We start from the raw sequence: 22,479 nt of genomic DNA, 5'->3' as shown, positions 1-22,479 counted from the left end.
TCTGCTTCCTAGTCTCTGGTGGCGGTGACTGGTCTAACCCTCCAAGTCTCCACTGTCTAACTCTCTTTCTCTCTCCTTTTGCCCCCAGGGAATCTCCAGACGCTGATTCAGGGGTGAGCACTTTCATTTTTATTTAATAACAAACAGGGCCTGCAACAAAGAGTTGGAAGACTGTTGCAAGCCCTGACATGAGTGCAGGGAGCCAGCCAGTCTGCCTCCTGTGCCCTCCTCCATTCCATCTCCTTTCTTTTTTTCAGCTGACACCTGACATCTCATCACTCCTGAAAATGCTCATTACTTACTGGGCTGTGTTATCATTATTATTATTGAGTTGCATCCTACTCAGAGCAGACCCATTGAAATGAATGGAACTAAGTTGGTCATGTCCATTATTTTCAATGGGTCTGCTCTGAGTAGGACTGGTCAGTACCTCTCTTCTTTCTCATTGAGCTCCATTTTGACTCTCTTCCTGTTGCTTTGGTGGGGTGGGGTGAGAGAAATGGTTATATAAGTGGCATACGGTGGTTCAGAGTTTTATATATTTTTTGTTATTTATTTATTGCTAAATTTGGATTCTGGCCTTCCTCCCAAAAGGGAGCCCGGGACAACAAACAGAAAGTGATAAAACACTAAGAATACCGTTTTTTAAAAAAAAAAAATCTTAAAAGCAAAACATCTTTAAAAAAAACTTGTCAAAAACCATTCCAGTGCAGAGGCAGACTGGGATATAAAGGGATCTACTTGAAAGTCTCATTGAAAGTGGAAAGTCTTCAGCAGGCGGTAGTCTTATGCAGAGTAGACCCACTGAACAGATACTGTACCCTATGTTTGCCCTAGCTTACAGTCCAAGGGCCGTGTTCTAATGTAGGCTGCAATCCAGTGCACTTACCTGGGAGTAAGTCCCATTGAACCCAATGGGGCTTACTTCTGAGTAGACATGTAGTGAGTTGCAGCTTTATTGGGTTCAATGGGACTTACTCCCAAGTAATTGTGTGTTGGATTGCAGCCTTAGTCCTGTTCATTAACTCCAGTTGGTCTACTCTGAATAGGACAAGCACTGCATTCAAGTCACAGGGTCCAGTCTTGCAGATCAGGGGAAGCCTGTGCAAAAATATATCTTTACCCATAAATTAATCAGCCTCTCCTTCCAATTTTTTTTTTGGGGGGGAGGGGGAATTTTAAACCAAAGGTGGACGATTCCATATTGTGCCCCTCTACCGGCCTTGCTCACTGCCCTGTCCCCACAGCCTCCAGAAGTGGACGAGGAAGGGTTTACCGTCCGGCCTGAAACAAATCAGAACGATATCCTTTGGATTTGTGGCTGGAGAGGGGGAGGGGGGTGCTGAGTATTTGTGGGTTTTGCTTGAGGTCAGGAATTGGGATTCGAAGTGGGGAGGGGGAATCTAGGGACTCAGAGCTGTGGGGTTCCGAAGAAAGATTTTTCCGCTTCTGGTGAAGCTGGGGTGGGGGTGGGGACGAGGTTGAAAGGAGAAACACCCAAATGTACAGCACTGACCAGCAGTTTCTGAGAGGCGTGTGTGGGCCATTGGGGGTGGTTACGTCCATCCCACAATGAGCTTCATCCTGAAGGGAAAACATCTCCATTTCTGATGTTTTTAAACTGTTTTTAATTGATGGAGACTTTTACTGATTTTATTTGCTCTCCAGCCCTGCACGCCTCCAGGAGGCAGCTGGACAGCCACCTGTTGGGTATGGTTAAAGTTGAGTTCCTGCACGGAGCAGGGGGTTGGACTAGATGGCCTTAGAGGCCCCTTCCAACTCTTCAATGCTGTGATTCTGTGTTGTATAGATATATTTTATGGAAGCGTGGGTTATAAATATTTCAGTAAATAAATAGATAAATTGTCGGGGGGTGGACAGAAATGTCACAGAGGTCCCAGCATTAATCTGCTGGAGAGGTGGTGTGTGGTGCAACCATTTCAGCATAGCTTTCCCCCCACCCCAGAAGAGGATGGCCAGCCACTTGGGCAAAGCGCAACTCCATTCCACCCAAAAGAGCCCCTCTCCAGTCATTAAACAGACACCATCAAGTTTGTAAGCTGAACGTCAAGCTTGTAAGCTAAGCCTTGGGTTGAACCAAGGAGGGTGTGTGTGTGTGTGGGTGTGGGTGTGGGTGTGGGTGTGGGTGTGGGTGTGGGTGTGGGTGTGGGTGTGGGTGTGGGTGTGGGTGTGGGTGTGGGTGTGGGTGTGGGTGTGGGTGTGGGTGTGGGTGGGTGGGTGGGTGGGTGGGGGGGGGGGGGGTGCCAAAGGTCTTTCTCTCCCTTCCCTGCATTTGAACCTGGAGCCGTCTCTCTCTGACTCTCTCCTGCCGAGGCGTTTTCCTTAACTCAGTGTCTGCACGGGAATATGGCAGCCGCTTTTGCTCCTCCAGCGATTCGGACTACGACGATGAAGAGGCCAACAAGTTCTACATACGCATCAAGCCCCTGCAGCCCCGGGAGCGCACCAGCAGCGCCGCCGCTGTGGAGCAGCTCAAGGCCTCCGTGGGCAACCTCATCCTGCCCCCGAGCATGGGGGTGAGAGGAGAGGCTGGAAGTGGTGTGTGTGTGTGTGTGTGTGTGTGTGTGTGAGACGAAAAGGCCTTTGCAGCCCTCACCTCTTGAATTCCCAATTTTCACTTGGAGCGGGGCTTTCTAAAACGTAATTCTGGAGCTGATTTCTGGTTGGCTCTTCCGGCCGGCCGATGCAGCTTTGGCCAGCCTGGTGCCATCTAGATGTTTTGGATGACAACTCCCCTGGAGGGCACTAGGTTGGTGAATGTTGCTAATCCACACCTTCCTGTCTGCCTTTCCAGTTGGGTTGGCTTGACTGAGGGTGGCCGGGAGACAGAGAGAGAAAAGGAGAGGAAGGGCCTTGTTCTAGAGCAGGGGTTGCCAACGCAGAGCCCTCCAGAGGGCCCAATGGGCAGGGAAGATGGGAGCTGCAATCCCAACATCTGGAGACGGGTGACTGGTGGCTCTGTGTCAGCCGAGCAGTGGAAACCGCTCTGGGTTTTAGTCCAAACTATTGTGGAGCTGTCTGAGGTGCTGAAACGGAGCCACTAGCTGCCGGGTTGTAAAGACTCAATAACTTTTTTTTTTTGGTTGATCCTTCCAAGGGCCCCTGCAAATAGTAATTTTTGAGAGTACGCTGGAGATCCTTTGGAGGAATGCCAGTGTGCTCACAGTAAGTAGAGCTGCAGGTTTTAAGCAGCTGAAACACTTAAATATGTTGAAACCTTGACATTTGCTTCCACCTGAGTGCATTTAGGATTTTGGAGCCAGTGTGGTGTACTGGTTAAGGTGTTGGACTATGACTTGGGAGACCAGGGTTCGAATCCCCACACAGCCAGGAAGCTCCCTGGGTGACCTTGGGCCAGTCACTGTCTCTCAGCCTCAGAGGAAGGCAACGGTAAACCCCCTCTGAATACCGCGAAAACCCTATTCATAGGGTCGCCATAAGTCGGAATCAACTTGAAGGCAGTCCATTTCCTTGTTCGCCAAACAGTGGCACAAAACAAGGTTTCCTTCTAACTTGACTGTAGATCGGTGGCTCAAAATCAGTGAGCCAGCTAAAAGCAAGGTAGAGGGCAGATTCTGACGTTTTTTGTTCAACAATAGCATTACTTTATTCAGGATATTTGAAACGGCGAAAGAATGAAGGTCCCACTGGCAACCCATGGGACAAGCCAATTATGGCTGGATCTGTTGAGATAAATATAATGTGATAATATAAAATAAATATAAGATAAGTTGTATCGTGCTATGTGAACATCCAAACAGGTATGGAACTTGTACTTAGCTTAATGCAAGTAATGAGAAATCTAGACACTCAAGGACAGAGGAGCAGGGAGGGATTGGGAGGGTGTGCCAGTTTAATTCTTGTTTCTTTATTTTATTATTTAATATAAAAATAAATTTTATTACATTTATATCCTGCCTTTCCTCCCAGAAAGAGCCCAGGGTGGCAAAATGAAAGACTAGAAGCACTTTAAAACATCTTAAAAATATATTAAAACAAAACATCTTTTAAAAACATCTTAAAAAGAAAACATTTAAAAGCGTTTTTAAAAAGCCGTTCCAGTACAGACACAGACTGGGATAAGGTCTCTACTTAAAAGGCTTGTTGAAAGAGGAAGGTCTTTAGTCAGCGCCGAAAAGATAACAGAGGTGACGCCTGTCTAATATTTAAGGGGAGGGGATTCCAAAGGGTCACCACAGTACAGGTCTGCTTCTTACGTTGTGCGGAACGGACCTCCTGATCAGATGGTATTTGCAGGAGGCCTTCACCTGCAGAGTGCAGTGATCGATTGGGCATATAAGGGGTGAGATGATCTTTCAGGTACCGTAGTCCCAAGCTGTACAGGGCTTTCCTACACCAAAAGCGGCACTTTGAACTTGGCCCAATAGCGAATGGGCAGCAAGTGCAATTCTTTCAGCAGCGGGGTGACGTGATGCCGATACCCTGCCCCAGTGAGCAGTCTCGCCGCTGCATTTTGCACCAGCTGCAGCTTCCAGACCAATCTCAGGGGCAGCCCCACATAGAGCACATTGCAATAATCCAGTAATGTTCCATACATTGTATTCTTGAAATTCAGTCAACAGATACATTTTTTTTTAAAAAAAAACCCAACATCTGGAGGGCACTAGGTTGGCTACCCCAGTTCTAGGTGGTTGCGGGCACAGGGGGGCATAGTGTTTGCCTTGCCCCCCTTTTTCTGACCTCTTGCATTTTCTTCTCTTTTCACAGTGCACAATGAAAAGGCATTCATCCAGTAAGTGCTCCGTCTCGCCTGCGGCCTTTGGGGCAGGGTTGGGGAATTGTTTGGGGCTGGGGCCTGGCAGTGATGTCATCTCTTGGAAGAGAATGCATCCGGTGGGTGGAGCTGGGGAGCGACAGGGGACGTTTTGTCTGTGTTGGGTGAGGGGCGGTGCAGATCTGGGGTGGGAAGACTTCAGGCTTGGCTTGTGGGATCTGCTTTGGGTTCGTTCGCTAGCAAAGGCCCATCAGCCAGGAGAGGAGGTGCGTGCACCTATATGTGGCTGGATGGAGGAGGTGGTTGTGCGTTTTGTTTTATGGGATGATACAGTATTTTGGTTTTTAACCATGTTGTAAGCTGCTTGGAGACCTTCGAGTAGCAAACGACTAATACATAATATATAGGGGTGTCCTTCGAGTAGCAAGCAACTAATAATAACAATAATAAATAAAAATGCATGGGTTTAGAGCAGTTATGGGGAACCCTTGGCCCTTCAGATGCTTGCTGAACTGCAACTCCCATCACCCCTAGCCATCGGCCACGCTTGCTGGGGGCTGATGGGAGTTGTAGTTCAGCAAGCATCTGGAGGGTCAAGCGTCCCCCACGCTTGGTTTAGAGGAAGGGTGGCAAAACAGCTGTGGCCCTCCAGATGTCGCTGGACTTGCATCTCTCCTGACCGTTGGCCTCACGTGCTTGCTGGGCGGATGTAAGAACGTCAGGAGGCATCACTTCCCGGGCCTTGCGTTTGCCAAATGCAGCACTGTTCATCTCGCTGTCCGCTGGTGCCAAATACAGCGTATTTAATTAAGTAAGTAATTCATGTTAAGGAAGTAATTACGTAACCAGTATGTGACGGCACACTGTTAATCTCCATTTATGTTAAGAACATCCCAATTTCCCATCTAGTCCAGTGTATCTTGTTCTCACAGTGGCCAACCAGATGTCCCCTTTGGAAGCCCGCAAACAGGCCCTGAGTGCAAGTCTCCTCTCCTGCGATTCCTTGCAAACTGGTATTCGGGAGCATGCCGCCTCCGTTTGCGGTCTTTAAAAAATGACAGCAAACGCTGACTGTGCTTGCTTGCCAGATTCCCGTTGTGGGTTGACAACAAGCAGATGCCAACTGCCCGGATTTCTGATACCGTTTCCAAATCGGTCAGAATTCTCTGCCATCCTTAGGCTGATGGGAGTTGCAGCTCAGCGACATCTGGAGGAGGGCGACGGATGTTCTCTATCGTTAGAAGAAAAAGCACACCGCCTCTCGTCCTGAAATCAGTTCCAACCCGATTACAAACGCACACATAGATGCACACACTATCCTGACTTCAGAAAGCCCTGCGGCTAGCACGACCCGGGAAACTGGTAGAAGCTGGTCGAAGTCACTCTGTGCCACTGAGGCCACTTGTGTCTCCAATGACAGGGTTGGATCCCAGAGCACTTTTTGCGGCGTGTTCAACTGTGTTGCTCCGGGGGGCACAACTGACCTCAGCGTTCCTCTGTCTCCCCTTTGCTTCTCTTCCAGGGCACTTAAAAACGATGGCCTCTGCCGCGTTGGAAACTGGCCCTGAGACTGCCCCCGCTCCAGGTGAAAAAATAGGGGAGAAAGAAGGAATGAAATAAAGTGCAAGGCTCCAACTGTTTTTTCCACCCTGGTGTTTAATACATTTTCTCTTTCCAATTTCCTCCGTGCAGGTGAAAAAGCCAGCAACGTGCAGGCACCGCACTTTGCGACTCGCACAAACAGGTAACTTTTGGGGCTCGGATAGTCAAATCCTCTGTGTGCACAAAATCCACTCAGTTTTGAAGGATGACTATGTTTTGGTTCTCACAATGTTTGAGAGATTATTGAGCCCTTGAGGAGCTTCTCAATCTCTTTCTCCCCTCCCCACATTTGGGTCGTCTTTTCCAGCTGTGATGTTAAATCCGAGCCAGATGTTCTGCCTGCCAGCGCCCTCTTCGGACCTCCGCTGGAATCTGCCTTTGAAAATGAAGAGTTTTCCGGTAAGAAGCCCTGGAATTTCCAGGCTTAAGAAGATCTCCGAGCCCCTCCAAGCACGGACTGTTGACCCTCCCCCTCATATCAAAGAGGAGGGAACTGAGTTTTGAAATCCAGGCATCAAACTCGAGAGAAGACCCAATAGCCGTGAGCCCAAGGCTGTTTTGGCATTGGGGAACATCCTGGCATTGGACTCGCAGCCGGCATGGCCAATGGTCATGGATGAGGCTAGCTGGAGTCCAGCCCTGTCTGGAGGGGCCACCACAGGCTGCCCTATAGCTGGTGCAGACCAAGGCTAGCCTGTGAGTCAGTTCCTTTCTTGGTCATGCTGTTACAGCAGGAGTCGCCAATTATTATTATTGTTTTAGCTCTGGAGGCCCTTTTGGATTTTGGAGCGAGTGCTGTGGGTGCCACCTCCTTTAGAATGGACCTGAGCCTTGAAAAGCACGTAGAGCTGAGAGGAAGTGGGAACTTCCCCATTCAGCTCTATGCAAGAATTAACCTAAGCCTTGAACGGTACATAGAGCTGAGAGGAAGGGGGAAAGAGCGTCACTTTCCCAGCTTCCTCTTTTGTCTCTCTCTGCTTTTCAAGGGAGGGGGGTTGAGGGAAGCACCCTCCTGAGCAAGGGAGCAGTGAGTGGGGGGAGGAGGAGGCTCAGATTCTTCATGGGCCCCCAAGGGGAGACCTCAAGGGGAGCGATTGCACCTGTGGCCGCCATGTCAGTGATGACTGTGTTATGCTTAGTACCTCTTCCTTCCCTCTGGATGTTTCTGGGCTCTAGCTCCTAGTCCTCTCTGACCATTGGCCTTTCTGGCTGCCAGGAGTTGGAGCCCAGCAACATCTGGAGGGCACCAGGTTGGGGAAGGCTGCCTTCAGTAGTTCTGTGAAACCTGGAGGGAGAGGAAAATGCATTCAATTCTTCCTCTCCCCTCTGTTCCCTTTTTGTCTGTCTGTGTCCCCCAACCCCAACAGCCCCCCGATCATACCTTTTGGCTTCCAGCCCATCCCCCTTTTCCTCCTCCTCCCCCGAGAATGTGGAGGACTCTGGCTTGGACTCCCCCTCGCACTTGGCCACCGGTCCCTCCCCGGACTCTCGCCTGTGGAGCCCGCGGCCCTGCACGCCCCAGAGCCCCCTCGGCAAGCGGCCTCCCAAGAGCTCCCTTGGCTTCCGCAGCAACCGCTGTGGCCCACCGGCCGAAGACGGCCCCAGCCCTTGGCTGCCCCAGCCTGGAACCCGGGACCTCCCCTGCTTTGCGGCAGAGCCCGACTGGGCCAACTCCGTCTCCGCCTGGCCTGCGGCGGCTCACGGCAATCCCACCTGCCCCCTTGAGCCCTCCTTTCCCGACCCCTTCTCTGTGGAGGGTGCCTCAAACAATCGTCGTATGTGGGCGGCTCGGCCTCGCAGCCCAGCCTCAGATGTCCCCCTGCGGACAACCTGCGAGCGGGACAGCTGCTTCTCCTCCAACTCTGCCTCGTCCTCCTCCTCCTCCCCGGCGCCTCTCAGCAGTGGAGACTCCACCAGCCCCTCCCCCTGGGCGCCAAGGGGCCGAGATTCAGAAAACAGCACGCCGGCTGTTCTGGAAACGGCGTCTGAGCCAGGTGAGTAAAAGGTTGAATGAACGTAATTAAGAACGAACATGTGCGGCTTAGAAAGTGGCTGCATCTTGAATGCTCCACGACGCAGCCTTCCCTTTTGCCTCTAATCGCGCAGAGACTTGTCATGGAAATAAGAGCACTTTAGCCTGGGTGCAGCCCATGTAAGCATTGCCTTTTGTACAGTAGGCTAGTTTCCGCATACACTCGCCCACCGTTCTCTGTCTTCCTTCCAGGCAGGGTTCAAGGACACATTTCCAGCCAGGCGACAGCATTCCAAGAGTGTGTGAAGCAGGGCCAGTGAGGGGTGTGTTCTGGGGAGAGTTCTGGGGGCCAGAGAGAGAGGTCCGGAGGGCCGCATTTTGCCGCTGGTCCTGCCAGTGTTCCTTTGAAGGACAGATGCTGCCCTTTGCAACCACCCAGACCTTGAAACAATCTCTCCCGTTCACCCTTGTACTGTAGATTTTATGACGGATTCAGGGAAAGCGTAATTGATCCTCTTAAGGAGGCTGTTTCCTGGTTCATCCTTAAGGGACCCTTCTTTGAAGAGGCTAATAAATCCGTTACTGTCAAACAGGTGGCGATATCGCTCAATCTGGGTATATCAGACATGCTTGGATTGTGCCTTCCCAGCGTGGTGGTGTCAATAATTGATTGTTGGTTCTACCGAAGCTGTGATTTTTGTTGGTGACTGTAATAAATACATGATGGAAGGATGATCAGGGCTGCGGCAACACAGGACTCTAGACTAAGCGGACCTTTTGGTCTGATCCAGCCATCCCCTTCTTATTAAATTAAGAGACCCTGGAGGTGGGAACAGGTTTGTTCGTTCCTTTATAAAGATACCGCTTAACCAAAGATTAAAAAACAACCCCACAGTTATTTATTTATTTGTATTTAACCAAATTCCGCTTGATTGCAAAACAAAACCACCTTCTAAGCAGTTTACCAAAAAAACCCCAAACGTTTAAATTATCGACCAAAACAAGTATTTAAAATAATTCTTAATACCATTAAAATAGCAGTAGATTAAAACACATTAACTGCTGGATACACTTGCTTAAAAAAAGAAGTTGTAATCAGACTCCACAAAGAATACGGTGAAGGTGATGTCAATAGGCAGGGAGTTCCAAAGAGTAGCTCCAATCCACAGTACTTATTAAAAACATTTATATTAAAATAGTAACTATAATTAAAACACAAATAAAATCAGTCACTGGACGTGCTCAGAGTAATTATTTTATACTTTAAATCAGGGTTAAGTTCCCTAAGGGTGGTAGTGGACTCTGACATTCTCCAAATAAATACCTCTAGCTTACTTGGATGGAGAACGGAGTGTGCCATGTGGCGGGACACAACCCCCATTGCTGCTGTAGGGCCCCTGGAGGTTCCCTCTTGAGCTCAAAAACTAACTAATGGAGGCATTCAAGAGGCAGCTGGACAGGCACCTGTCAGGGTTGCTTTGATTTGGACTCCAGCACTGAGCAGCGGGTTGGACTAGATGGCCTTAGAGGCCTCTTCCAACTCTACTGTTCTAGCATTCTGTGATTCATGATCCTCACCCCACCCTGTTTTGTTTGACTGGCAGCTCCCCTTCCTCTCTCTGCCACTCCCGGTTTGACCCCCATGATGGCTCCGCCTCGACGATGCCACGGAAGAAAGCCCTTGGCAGTTTCGACCGCCTGTGCTGGCAGTGATACGGTGAGTCTCGCCACTTTTTAGCCGTCGTGTGCGTTTTCGGACCGGAGCCGCTGCGTGTAGATGCCCACACTTAAGTAAACAGGGATTTTTAAGGCCCACACTTAAGATTTTTAACAGGGATTCATTTGGGAGCATAAAATCCATCAGGTGTTAATTTTAGCCCCCTTATAATCCTCCCTCTTGGAGTTTTGCGTTAATACCTGTAATGTTTTCTGTTCAGACACTTTTCATTTTATTTTATTCTATGTTGTCTTAATTCCATTTTCTTTTCTTTCATGTACTTGGAGAATTCTTCCTCTGCTGATCGTTACCTGTTAATTCAAAAGATCCGGATTAGAATCATAGAATAGTGGAGTTGGAAGGGTCCTATAAGGCCATCCAGTCCAACCCCCTGCGTAATGCAGGAATCCAAATCAAAGCATTCCCGACAGATGGCTGTCCAGCTGCCTCTTGAATGCCTCCATTAGTTAGTTTTTGAGCTCAAGAGGGAACCTCCAGGGGCCCTACAGCAGCAATGGGGGTTGTGTCCCGGCACACGGCGCACTCCGTTCTCCATCCAAGTAAGCTAGAGGTATTTATCGCAGTTCAGGGACACATTCTAGCCAGGTAAACAGTGAGAAGCGTGGCCTGGGCAGAGTTCCAAGGCCCGATAGAGAGGGCTGGAGGGCCACATTTGACCCTCGTGCTTGAGGTTCCTCAACCCTGGAATAGACGGTGGGAGTCAGGTGTATTGACTGTGTAACATCACTACTGATAGGAGAAATCTTAGCCTATTAAATGTGTGTAGAATTGTGTGTGTTGCGGGGGAAAAACCTGTGTAAAAGGGAAAGGGAACCTGATTTTATTTTTGGTAGCAGGTTGTATCTTTGAAGGCATTATTTCTCTTCTCTCACGTGGGAGCAAATAAGAGGCACACCCGCGCCCTTCATAGTAGCAAATGTCTTTTCTAAGATGAAAGTGGATTCCTTATTAATGGGGGACAATTGGTTTCGCTCACGTTATTGGCCTTTTATGGGGCACAAGGTCACTTGCGTGGCATGAAAGCCTCATCCCAGAGACCATGGCAAATCCTGCTCAGCTTTGCTGTACGTTTTTGAACAGTTCTTTGAGGACTAGAAGCATGCCTCTCCCCGTTTAGTTTTTTAAATGGAAATGGAGATACTCAGCCCTTCTGGCTAGGGCTGATGGAAGTTGTAGTCTGAAACTTCAAGTTGAGAAAGGTTCTTTTACAGTAATGGAGAAGTCTGGGTGATATATCTTGGAGAGTCTTGGGGTGATGGTGTTCTGGACCTTCCCATTGAACTCAGGACTGCCTCCTCATTCTCTGTCCGCAGCCTCGTTCCTTGAGCCCCTCCCGGCTCTGGGCTTTGTCAACCCCTCAGAATTCAGCTGGCCTGACGGAACGGGCATTCTTCATGGCCACGCAGCCGGGACTTGGTACGTACCTAGCGAAGAGGGCGTTGTGTGCATGTCTGTCTTATGGAGCCCCCCCAATGCACATTTGGTTGTGGGGTGCTTGAGGGGAGGTGGAAGGGGGAGACCCTTTAGTGGCAGTCCGCTTCTTTAAAACTTTCTTCCAAGACCGTACATTACCATGCATTAAAAAATGTTCCTTTGGCGTAAAGGCAACACCATCATTTTTGCATTCAGTTAGCATCACAAAGCAGATCTTTAGGTGGTGGTTGTTATTATTATTGACATAAAAGCAGCACCATCACTTTTGCATCAGTTAGCATCACAAAGTAGATCGTTCCACCGTTCAGAGTGAGTCAATGTATGGATCCCCTTATGTAGTCTTAGGGTTAATAGAATTGGAGGGGGGACGTATAGGCTATCTAGTTCATTCCCCCACCTCCGCTCAATGCAGGAAACCTGGAGATTAACAGGTAGCTGTCCAAGGGAGGCTCCTGGCAAGAGAGCGCCAAATGAACCCTTCTCTGCAATTGGTACAGTGGCTGGATTGCTCTTAACTGCCAAGAAGCCTTCCTGCATGCAGAGAGCAAGTCTTTGCTCTCTCTACTACGCGACAGCCTTTTAGGGATTTGAAGAGAGCTCTCCTGGAACAGTCTTACCCTCCCTGGGCTAAACATGCCTAGTCCTTTCAGCCTTCCCTCAGAGGACTCGTTTTCCATAACCTCCATCTCTTTGTGATGCAATGCAGCCTTCCCTTATATATACATTGCATTTTCTCAGTTGCGCTTGTCGTTCTTTCCCCCCTCCCTTTCTCTCTTGCTAGGCATCTCCCGTGGTCCCTCCCCTGTGGTCCTGGGTTCCCAGGGGTCTCTGCCTGTGGCAGTGGCCTTCACTGAATACATCCATGCATACTTCAAGGGCCATAACTCTGACAGGTAATAAAATGGAGCAGGGGCTTCCAAACGGTGTTCCACGGAGCGCTGGTGGTCTGTGAGCTTCACTTAGGCGCTCCGCGGCGTCTCTGTACAACTGCAGTTGAAAATCGTGTGGAGCCCATTACGATTGCCATAGCGAGCAGGAAAAAAATGTGGGGTGGTTATATTTGCAGGGGGGGGTTGCTTTTTCAGGGAAAGGGGTCCTGGGACACAGAACTTAGAACAGTGAATTGACCTTGTTGCTGTCTTCCTCTGCAACCCCTCCTTGACCCCTGCCTCCAGCTGTCTTGTCAAGATCACAGGAGAGCTGACAATGTCTTTCCCAGCGGGGATCATCCGCGTCTTCAGCAGTGCCCCTGCACCCCCCGTCTTGAGTTTCCGCCTCCTACATACGGCGTCCATTGACCAGTTCTTGCCCAACGCAGAGCTGCTCTTTAGGTACTTGGAAAGGGGTGCGTGCGTGTGTGCATGAGGAATTAACAGGGTTGTGTCCAAGCAAGTTCGACTCAGAGTAGGATCCACTGAAATTCGCGGAGTTAGGCCTCCATCCACACCATACATTTAAAGCACTTGCTATTCCACTTTTAAGAGTCATTGTTTTCCCCCCCAAAGAATCCTGGGAACTGTGTGAAGAGTTCTCAGAAGAGTCCCCCACGGTTCCCAGAGTGGTTTAACCATCAGTTCCTCTTCCCAAAAAACTCTGGGGATTGTAGCTGTGGGAGGGGAATAGGGGTCTCCTAAAACCTCTCCGCACCCTTCCGGAAGTACAGTTCCCAGGACTCTTTGGGGGGAAGGAGCCCTGACTATTTAAAGTGGTACAATACTGGTTTAAACACAGAGTGCACAATGGCGCCTTAGTTATGTCCATGAATTTCAGCTGTGTGTAGGACTTGGTTGGACCAGCAAGGGAGCAGAGGACCTCTGAATGTTTGAGGGTGGCAGAGGCCAGGAAGTCCCCGGGTGAGAATCGCCGGTGAAGGCGGGCGCGGAGGATTTTGGCGGTCGGGAACAGGGCTTTGTCCCAGATCCAAGAGCAGGCAGGAAGCCGGTGAAGGGATTTTGAGGAATGGGCATTGCACGATCAGAGGGAGGCCGGTGATTTCTGGCACCGGAGTGGTGAATAAATGGGGGGAAGATGAGGAGAGACAGTGTAAGGGCAGAGAGGAACAGTTCGCAGCCGTCTAAACAGGAGGTGTCTCGCCGTTGGGATGGACTTCATTGCTATCGTTCCTTGTTCTTTCCCTCTCCAACACCCTCCCGCCACACCGTGAAGCGATGCGTCCCAGAGGGACCCCAGCAGCAAAGACTTTTGGCTCAACATGGGGGCCCTCACCGCGCACCTCCAGAAACAGGCAGAGCAGGCCACAGCAGCCCCCTATTACAACGTGACGCTGCTCAGATACCAGGTGGGAGACTGGCGTGGGGGGGCAGGGGCAGGGGGTGAAGCAGCGTCTGGGGCGGCCCTCCAAGTGTTGTCAGGCTCCCAATGTCCACTGGAGATGCTGCCTGGCACTGAGAGTTGGAACCAAGCAGTTTTTCCGGTGGGGGGGTTGTGGGGGGGTGTCTGCAGATGCTCCCCTTTGCTGGGGTGAACCCAAGTCTAGCTGAGAATCATAATGTACCCCCTGGGCTCTGGAAACTAGGGCTGGATCCACATCAAGCTGACAGGGAGAGAATGTGTGTGCCATGCAACGTTTAATGGCTTCATTATTATTACAGCCTTTCCTTCCTCCCAGATCCAGGGTGTCAAACTAAAACACCAAAACACCTTAAAAACAAAACGGTCCTTAAAAACATATGAAAACAAAACATCTTAAAACCGTCTTTTTAAAAAAATAAATAAACAGCAATTCCAGCACAGGTGCACACTGGGACAAGGTCTCTATTTAAAAGGCTTGTTGAAAGAGGAAGGCTCCTGTTGATAGAATTTAAGGAATTGCTTCCCGGGCGCCTTTCTGAAGCGGTGCGCAATATCAATTCTGGTTTAAAGCCAATTGTGCTGCATTTTGCCTCGAGGATTCGTGTTGGGGATTCTTCATTTTCTCTCTCGCTTGACTTCAGACCTCTAAGCAATGCCAGGGTTGGGCGCCCCTGGAGCTCTCCGTGAACTGGGAGTGTGCACCGGATGCCACCCGGGTGTGCGTGGATTACAGCTACAACGCGGGCGCCCTAGCCTTCCCGGTCAACCTCAGCAACGTCCAGGTCCTGCTGCCTATTGAGGAGCCGGCTGCCAACGTCCAGCCGCAGCCGGCGGCTTCTTGGTAAGATTCGGGTCTGGGAGGGGAACGGAAAGGGTAAGCTGGCTCGCCTCATCTCTGTTTATGGTTCTCGTTCCTTCCCAAGGGCTGAGAAGTGGCTTTATAATAGCAAGTTCAGTTTTGCCTTCCTTCTTCTCCTGCTAAAAGTATGAGGAAGGAAGATAACAACGTAAGAAGAGCCTGCTGGATCAGGCCAGTGGCCCATCTAGTCCAGCATCCTGTTCTCACAGGGGCCAACCAGGTGCCTGGGGGAAGCCCGCAGGCAGGACCCGAGGGCAAGAACACTCTCCCCTCCTGAGGCTTCCGGCAACTGGTTTTCAGAAGCATGCTGCCTCTGACTAGGGTGGCAGAGCACAGCCATCATGGCTAGTAGCCATTGATAGCCCTGTCCTCCATGAATTTGTCTAATCTTCTTTTAAAGCCATCCAAGCTGGTGGCCATTACTGCATCTTGTGGGAGCAAATTCCAGAGTTTAACTATGCGCTGAGTAAAGAAGTACTTCCTTTTGTCTGTCCTGAATCTTCCAACATTCAGCTTCTTTGAATGTCCACGAGTTCTAGTATTATGAGAGAGGGAGAAGAACTTTTCTCTATCCACTTTCTCAATGCCATGCATAATTTTATACAATTCTATCATGTCTCCTCTGACCCGCCTTTTCTCTAAACTAAAAAGCCCCAAATGCTGCAACCTTTCCTCGTAAGGGAGTCGCTCCATCCCCTTGATCATTCTGGTTGCCCACTTCTGAACCTTTTCCAACTCTATAATACCCTTTTTGAGATGAGGCGACCAGAACTGTACACAGTATTCCAAATGCGGCCACACCATAGATTTATACGGCATTATGATATATGACACGCACGTGTGTCAAAGCGGCCCTTTAGCCAGAACCCTGAGGACTAGAAACTTGCTTTAGTTTTAAGGGACCTGGCCGTAGCTCAGCGGCAGAGCATCTGCGCTTGCATCCAGAAGGTCCCAAGGCATCTCCCAAGTGGGACTGGGAAGATCCCTGCCCTGAAACCTTGGAGAGCCGCTGCCAGTCTGTGTCAACAACACTGAGCTAGATGGACCCAGGACTCAATATAAGGCAGCGTCCCATTTTCTGGTGGAGTTGAAATGCCCGTAAATGAAGCTGCTCTCTGCCTGCCTCTGCAGGAATCCGGAGGAGAGACGTTTGCTGTGGAGGCTTTCGGACCTCCCGGGCAGCCAAGGCCATGCAGGTGAGTGTGGTGGAATTAAACTCCCGTAGGGTGGGGTGACTACTTCCTCTCCCCCCCCTTTGCAAGGAACCAGGCTGTGCTCTGGTTTTGGCTGGGTTTTGGGGGGGGCATGATTCTTGCGCCTTTCTTGAGCTCTCTTGATTCATGCCATCCTGCCTCCTTCCCCTGCAGGGTCCGGCCGCCTTCTGGCCACTTGGCAGCCCTTGAACAGCCCCAGCAAGCCCAGGCCGGTGGCTGCTCAGTTCACGAGCGAGGGCAGCACCCTCTCCGGGGCGGAGGTGGAGCTGGTTGGTGCCGGGTACCGGATGTCGCTTGTGAAGAAGAGGTTCGCCACAGGTAATCACTGTCCCTCCGCTCCAGTTTATTTATTTATTTTTAAGAAACGGTGGGTGGTTTTGCATCTATCTAATTTTTATCTGGCTGTGGATCTTAGCTCTGTGTTTTATCTCTTCATTTTAAACATACGCTGCTTGGAGAGCTCTTTTAAATATTGTTTTAAACAATATTGGATTCCTGCATTGAGCAGGGGGTGGACTTGATGGCCTTATAGGCCCCTTCCAACTGTACTATTCTATGATTCTATCTGTGTTGGAATAGTTTTTAAAGATGTTTTTGGTGTTCTGTCGCTTGCCTGCTGCCCTGGGCTCCTTCTGGGAGGAAGGGCGGGATATAAATTTAATAAATCAATAAATCTTCACGAGGCAGGACCTTACAGAAAGATTCCAGCTTCTCAAGGGATCTACATCTCTAACTTAAGACAGGTGGAAAACATAACCCACTAGGTATTGAAATGCCCTCTATGTGATGGCCCACGGGAAAAATTCCCGGGAAATATTTTGTCTAGCCTGACAACCCACTCCGATCGTGAAATCTAAGAAATTCTAAGAGAAGATGCTTATCCATATCAGCTGCAAGGGAAGTCTGAGCAGGAAGCATTAGCGAAATGTGGCAAATCATGTTTGAGAGTTTTAAGAGTGTTCCCAGTTAATTTCTGCTTTAATTGGGTTTTACTGTGTTGTATCAAAGGTTTTACATAATTATATTGTACGTTAATGTTGTTATTGCATTAACTCTTTTCCTATTGTATACAATGGAGTATATTTTAACATGGTCAAGGCCAATGGCTGGTACAATACAAACATTTTATGATGATGAACAAGGCAGGATCTTAGAAATCCTGGCTGTTTGCATAGCCAAGACCACAGTTGTTATTTGTTCTATCCACTAGATGTCACTGCCCCAACCCTTTGTCAGGGAAGGGCTGTAACTCAGTGGAAGAGCATCCACCTTGCATGCAGAAGGTCCCAGGTTTGATTCCCGACTGCATCTCCAGATAGGATCGGGAGGGACTCCCTGCCTGAAACTGTGGAGAGCTGCTGCCAGTCAGTGTAGACGCTACTGAGCTAGATAGATGGACCCAGGGATCTGACTCAGCTTAAGGCACCTCCCTACGTGCTAGGACTGATGTAGTCCAAATCCTCTGAATGTTACCATTTTTGAAGAAGGCTGCCGTGATCTTTAGTGTGAAGTCTTCACTTTCTCTCAAATCATTCCCAGTTAAGTTCACGGCTCGTCTTGCAAAGCGGTATTTTCATTTCCCTTCACCCCAAACACACACCCCATGTATGTATGCATGGGTTTCCTTCCGATAGTTTGGACTCCCAACTCCTAGCGGCCAGCATGGCCGGAGCTGTAGTTCAGCAACATCCACAGATGTTCCCCACCCCTCGATTTACAGCTTTCCTCAGGACTAGCAGCTTGGCTCACATTTGTTTTATTCAAAAAGGCCGTGGTGTGTATGTACTGGCCGGTAACCGAAATAAAACTTTACTTTGCTGTTTCCAAAGGCCAGATGAAAACTGGCATTTGAGGTCCTTCTCCAGCGTATAGTTTGGCCATGGGGCAAATTCTTGGAGGAAGAGAAGGCTTGCCAGTGGCTACGAGCCACGATGGTTATGCTGTCCCTCCACTGTCGGAGGCAGGATGCTTCTGAATGCCAGTGGCTGGAAACCGCGGGAGGGGAGAGTTGCTGCCGGTGCGCTCAGGTCCTGCTTGCGGGTTTCCCTTTTGGAGAATGTAGTCGGCCACTGTGAGACCAGGAGACTGGATCCGACTTGGCCCCCTTTGGGCCTGGTCCAGCCGCTGCAGGGCCCTTCGGATGTTCATACGACAGGGAAGGTGCAACGCTCTTTGCTTGCAGCTCGGTGGGTCCCACCAGTATGGCCAGCAGGGCCTGGACGGTGTCCAAAGAGGGTGTCCGTTTTTTAAAATCCAAGTTTGCCTCTTTCTTCCTTAACCGCTTTTCCTCCTCTCTCTCCTCCTTCACCAGGGATTTATCTTGCCGGCTCCTGAACAACCCGTGATGGGTGTTGCTTTTGAAAAAAGAAAAGAAACGCGTGCTGGGAGACAGACAGAATATATTTGTGTGTTTTTAAATTATTATTTTTTGCCTGGATTTTAAACACCAGAGGGAAACAGAAGACAAGACGGAGAACAGGAGGCATCTGCCGCTGGCCCAGTGGAGGAGATGGGGACTCCGGATCCACTCGTGGCGAAGCAAGGGCAGGCTGCGGATTGCACTGAAGGGCGACACTCCCTTCCGCACTCCCCCGTCCCAAAGTCTCTCCTTTCCTTTTTTACTTGCCATCGTTCGTTCGTTCGTTCCTAAGCTGTGTCTTGCTCAAATCTCCCTTTTCTAAGTAGCCTCTGGGGTGGAGGGGTGGGGGTTGCATTCAGGAACCCGGCGGGAGGGAGGGGGTCTCACCCGTTTTGCAAGCTGCTAAAGGGAATGCTGTTGGGGATGTTGCTCTTTTAATAAAACTCTTGTTTTTCTAATAAAACGACTGTGTGTGGTTTTCTTTTGCTTTTTTGCTGGTGTTTAACTAATATGGTTTTTTTCCCCTTGAAAACACGTCTTGCAGCAAAGCATAACAATATGAGAGCGATCTAGAGATCGAAATCTGGTTTCTCCCTAAAGGCAAATGATGATGATATCATTCCTGAATGATGTATTTTGTCAGCTGTTTAGACATGGGAGCATACTAGCCCTCATTGAGGAAGTGGTTTGCCTTCCTTCACAAACTTTGCACTAAGGGTCCTGGTGCTGCTGCTTATCATCACCATCATATTAAATAATAATAATAATAATAATAATAATAAATACCTGCCTTTCACACAGAGGTCCCAGGGCAGGTTACCACAATTTTAAAACACACAAAAAGTTAAAAACAAGCTTTTTTTACAACAAGCTTTTGCAGCAGGATGGCTTAGACTGACGCAACTATGATTCTGGAAGTTGTAGATCTGACGTTTCGCCCCGCCGGAAACTCCCAAGCTGAATCCTATATGTGCTGGGTTTACCTTAGAGTAGGTGAGTGTTGGATTGCACCAGCAGTCCTTTCAGCCTTGACTATCCCATCTGCAGTATGGGGGCAATGAATATCGGCATACTTTACACAATTGTGGAAGATTGCAAGGTAAGGAATGTGAAACCTTTTAAACATGTGAATGGTGAATGCACGACGTATTAATTAATTGCTGCTCATTATTTCCGAAGCTGTCGACACACTCCTGTGCTTGCTCGCTTGGAAGTAAGTTTACTCCAAAGTAAGTTCCACTGTGTTCAGTGGGGGGCCTTCTCCCAGGTAAATGTGGGTAGTGTTTGCAGCTTTAACATCAGTAACGATGCAGGAGAAAAAGTAGACTCGATGGAAGGAGATTCTGTTCCTTATAAGACGCAGAGTCAACAAATGATTTAATTTTATTCCGGCAATCGGGCTTCCAAGGGCTGGAGATTGCTTTGCCATCTGCATGAAAAGGAAAAGGTGAAATGAAATCAAAGGCGCAACTTTACTGGGTGCAAATAAAACTAAAAGTCTTGCTTATATATATACTGCGCTCCCTCAAAGGTTGAATTAGGGGCACTGCTCTATCGACCCTGGCCAACTGGGCCAAGCTGGGAATGTATTTTCAGCTCTAAGGATGGATGCCTCCCATTGTTAAAGTGATCACTAGGTGATAGATCACCAGGGTGGAATTGTAACTCATACCTTGCTTGCAGACTTTGGGGCACCTGGTTGACTCCTGTAAGAACAGGGTTATGCATAGAGGGGTGCTATCTTTTCCAGAAGACCTTTCTCTTCCAACAAGCCTTTGTTGCCCTGGGCTCCATTGGGATGAAGGCTGGCATATAAATTTTAATAATTTTGGTTCACTTCGTATTTAAAACCGAATCTATCGAATCCACCCTTTCCGAAACCACACCCCAGCCCTCTTTCGAACGGTGTCCGAATGTTGCGACGCAGTTTGCGAACCGATTTTTTACAGAAGTGCATAGGTGAGGGAAAGTGTGCGCGACAAATGAACGTGTTTGTGAAAAGAGCACAAGACACATCTTCTGTGAGGAGGAATCGCTTGCAGCAATGTGACCGTTAGTCAAAACTGTGTACAAAAACGTTGGAGAAATTCATACTAAAATCCTGAAGAATTTTCATGATTTCAAAACAAAACACAATTCCAGGTTGCTACGGAGAAGTGGAAATGGACAGGCCTTTCAATCCCTGGGTGCGGGTCTGTTCGGATGTTCCTAACTGGTGCTGTGACTTCGCCTTGTGAAAGGTGAAACTGAGGGCGAGCGTGTGCCCAAGGCAAAAAGACTCGTTGCAGATAACTCCAGCAGGTTGAACAGGAAAGCCTTGTCAACGAGAGTTCCTGATCGTTTGCTCAGATGGTGACGCAGCCACGGTGGAAGGCATCTGTCATCCATTCCTAAAGCAAGCGGCTGGAACAGATCCTATGACGGGTGGGATGGCGTATATTGTCATGACTTGGTTCTGACCTCAAAAAGCCTCGAGGTTTAGAACAGCAGAAGTGCCTGGCCAGATCAGACCCCTTTTACCCAGTGCCCCTTCCCCCTCCGCCCCCTGCAGTAATCAGCACCAACAGGGCTCGCAAGCCCCTTGCCCTCTCCTACCAGGCAGTTGGTGGGCAGAGGTTGACTGTTCCTGTACATGGAGGCTCTGTCTAGCCCATCTTGCTTTTGTAGCCATTTCTAGACTTTGAGGGTTTGGGTTGTGCTGGCCAGGGAGCGCCTCAAATGAAAACAGGAAAAGCTGACATGCACCCGTGCTTAGGGAAGGGATTTTGTCAGCTAAGGGGGGCCCTGCCCTCTGGTAGCCACCCACCTCGCCTGTGAGGCAGATATTAGATATAAAATGTCATAAAAACACACTTTAAAATACATTGAAACAAAACAACTTTAAAAACATTATTTAAAAAAGCTATGAAGACATTTTTTTAAAAGGTTTAAAGACATATTTAAAAGCAATTCCAACACAGACTTATACTGAGTAAGCCAAACAACAGGGGTGGTGGATGGCACCCAAAAGCAGCAAGAGGAAGGAGGAGGGGGGACCCCAAGATGCCAAAAAAAGGAATTCTTGAGTGGGAGAGGGCCTTCTCAGTGGTGGCCCCCAAATTATGGAATGATCTCCCTGACGAGGTTCGCCTGGCGCCAACACTGTTGTCTTTTCGGCGCCAGGTCAAGACTTTCCTCTTCTCCCAGGCATTTTAGCATGTGTTTTAAATTGTTTTATATTGTTTTAAATTTTTAAATTGTGTTTTAAATTGTATATTTGTTTTAATGTTCTTGAACTGTTTTATATGCAGAATGTGCATGTAACTTCTACACCGATTCTGTGCAATAGGAAATTAACCATGTACCAGGAAAGGTGAGAGTGTGGGATTTTATACACTCTCTCGGATGCCTGTTAGCTGTGAGACAGAGGAATTTACCACTGAGTCAGACCATCAGTCCTTGCTCACTATTGTCTACACTGACTGGCAGCACCTCTCAAGGGTTTAAGAGGTGAAGGGCTCTCTCTTCCAGACCTTCCTGGAGATGCCAGTGGGGACTGAACCCAGCGCCTGAAAGCCAATGCGTTTCAATTGGCAGACCTAGCGGCCGAAAAGTCAATGCATTTCAATTCGTAGACCTGGATTCCCAAAACCCCCATCCGTTTCAATGAGTCTTCCCTCTCCGCCCGGGATTAAGTCTGCCTCTTCCCCCCTCCCCTTCTCCTCTCTCCCTGGGATTAAGACTGACTCTTCCCCCCCCCCCGGGTTTAAACCTGCATTTTCCCCCTCCACATTAGTTTTGTTTAGTGCTTATGTATTTAATTTTTTTAAAATCAACACAGATAATCATTTGAAACTCGAGTGAATTGTTTATTTGTTTTTATTAAATGCATATTCCTCCGCAAAGAAGCCCAGGACACAAACAAGTGGTAAAATGATAAAAAACATCTTAAAAACAATGCTTCTTAAAAACTATTCCAGTACAGATGAATTTGGGTTCAAGGTGTCTGTTTAAAAGTCGTTGTTATGTTCCTTCAAGTTGATTATGATTGTCTTTGCTAGTGAATAGTGTCTTCTCATTATGTGTCCAAGATATGATAACCTCAGTTTCATCATTTTAGCTTCTAGTGATTGTTGTTATGTGCCTTCCAGTCGATTACGACTTATGGGAGACCCTATGAATCGGCGACCTCCAAGAGCATCTGTCATGAACCGCCCTGTTCAGATCTTGTAAGTTCAGATCTGTGGCTCCCT

General features: G+C 48.9%; 1 protein-coding gene across 6 annotated transcripts in view; it reads left to right on the top strand.

Annotated features, from left to right (window-relative positions):
• The window catches only part of FCHO1 (FCH and mu domain containing endocytic adaptor 1), a 61,072-nt gene extending 42,458 nt beyond the window's left edge, over positions 1-18,614 (top strand). For all 6 annotated transcript variants that reach the window (XM_061601752.1, XM_061601757.1, XM_061601755.1 and 3 more), the window contains 17 exons: positions 89-113; positions 1,248-1,302; positions 2,362-2,537; positions 4,750-4,774; positions 6,279-6,341; positions 6,449-6,500; positions 6,666-6,757; positions 7,726-8,352; positions 9,935-10,047; positions 11,382-11,484; positions 12,284-12,395; positions 12,678-12,833; positions 13,669-13,801; positions 14,457-14,656; positions 15,806-15,870; positions 16,042-16,206; positions 18,200-18,614. In XM_061601752.1, the coding sequence (XP_061457736.1) occupies positions 89-113; positions 1,248-1,302; positions 2,362-2,537; positions 4,750-4,774; positions 6,279-6,341; positions 6,449-6,500; positions 6,666-6,757; positions 7,726-8,352; positions 9,935-10,047; positions 11,382-11,484; positions 12,284-12,395; positions 12,678-12,833; positions 13,669-13,801; positions 14,457-14,656; positions 15,806-15,870; positions 16,042-16,206; positions 18,200-18,222 (2,185 nt within the window). In that variant the 3' untranslated portion in view covers positions 18,223-18,614. The remainder of the gene's footprint in view (positions 1-88; positions 114-1,247; positions 1,303-2,361; positions 2,538-4,749; positions 4,775-6,278; positions 6,342-6,448; positions 6,501-6,665; positions 6,758-7,725; positions 8,353-9,934; positions 10,048-11,381; positions 11,485-12,283; positions 12,396-12,677; positions 12,834-13,668; positions 13,802-14,456; positions 14,657-15,805; positions 15,871-16,041; positions 16,207-18,199) is intronic.
• Positions 18,615-22,479: the final 3,865 nt, after the last annotated feature.

This window comes from Rhineura floridana, chromosome 18, assembly GCF_030035675.1.
Source record: "Rhineura floridana isolate rRhiFlo1 chromosome 18, rRhiFlo1.hap2, whole genome shotgun sequence".
NCBI classification, from domain to species: Eukaryota; Metazoa; Chordata; class Lepidosauria; order Squamata; family Rhineuridae; genus Rhineura; species Rhineura floridana.
This window is presented reverse-complemented; position numbering and strand designations above follow the sequence as displayed.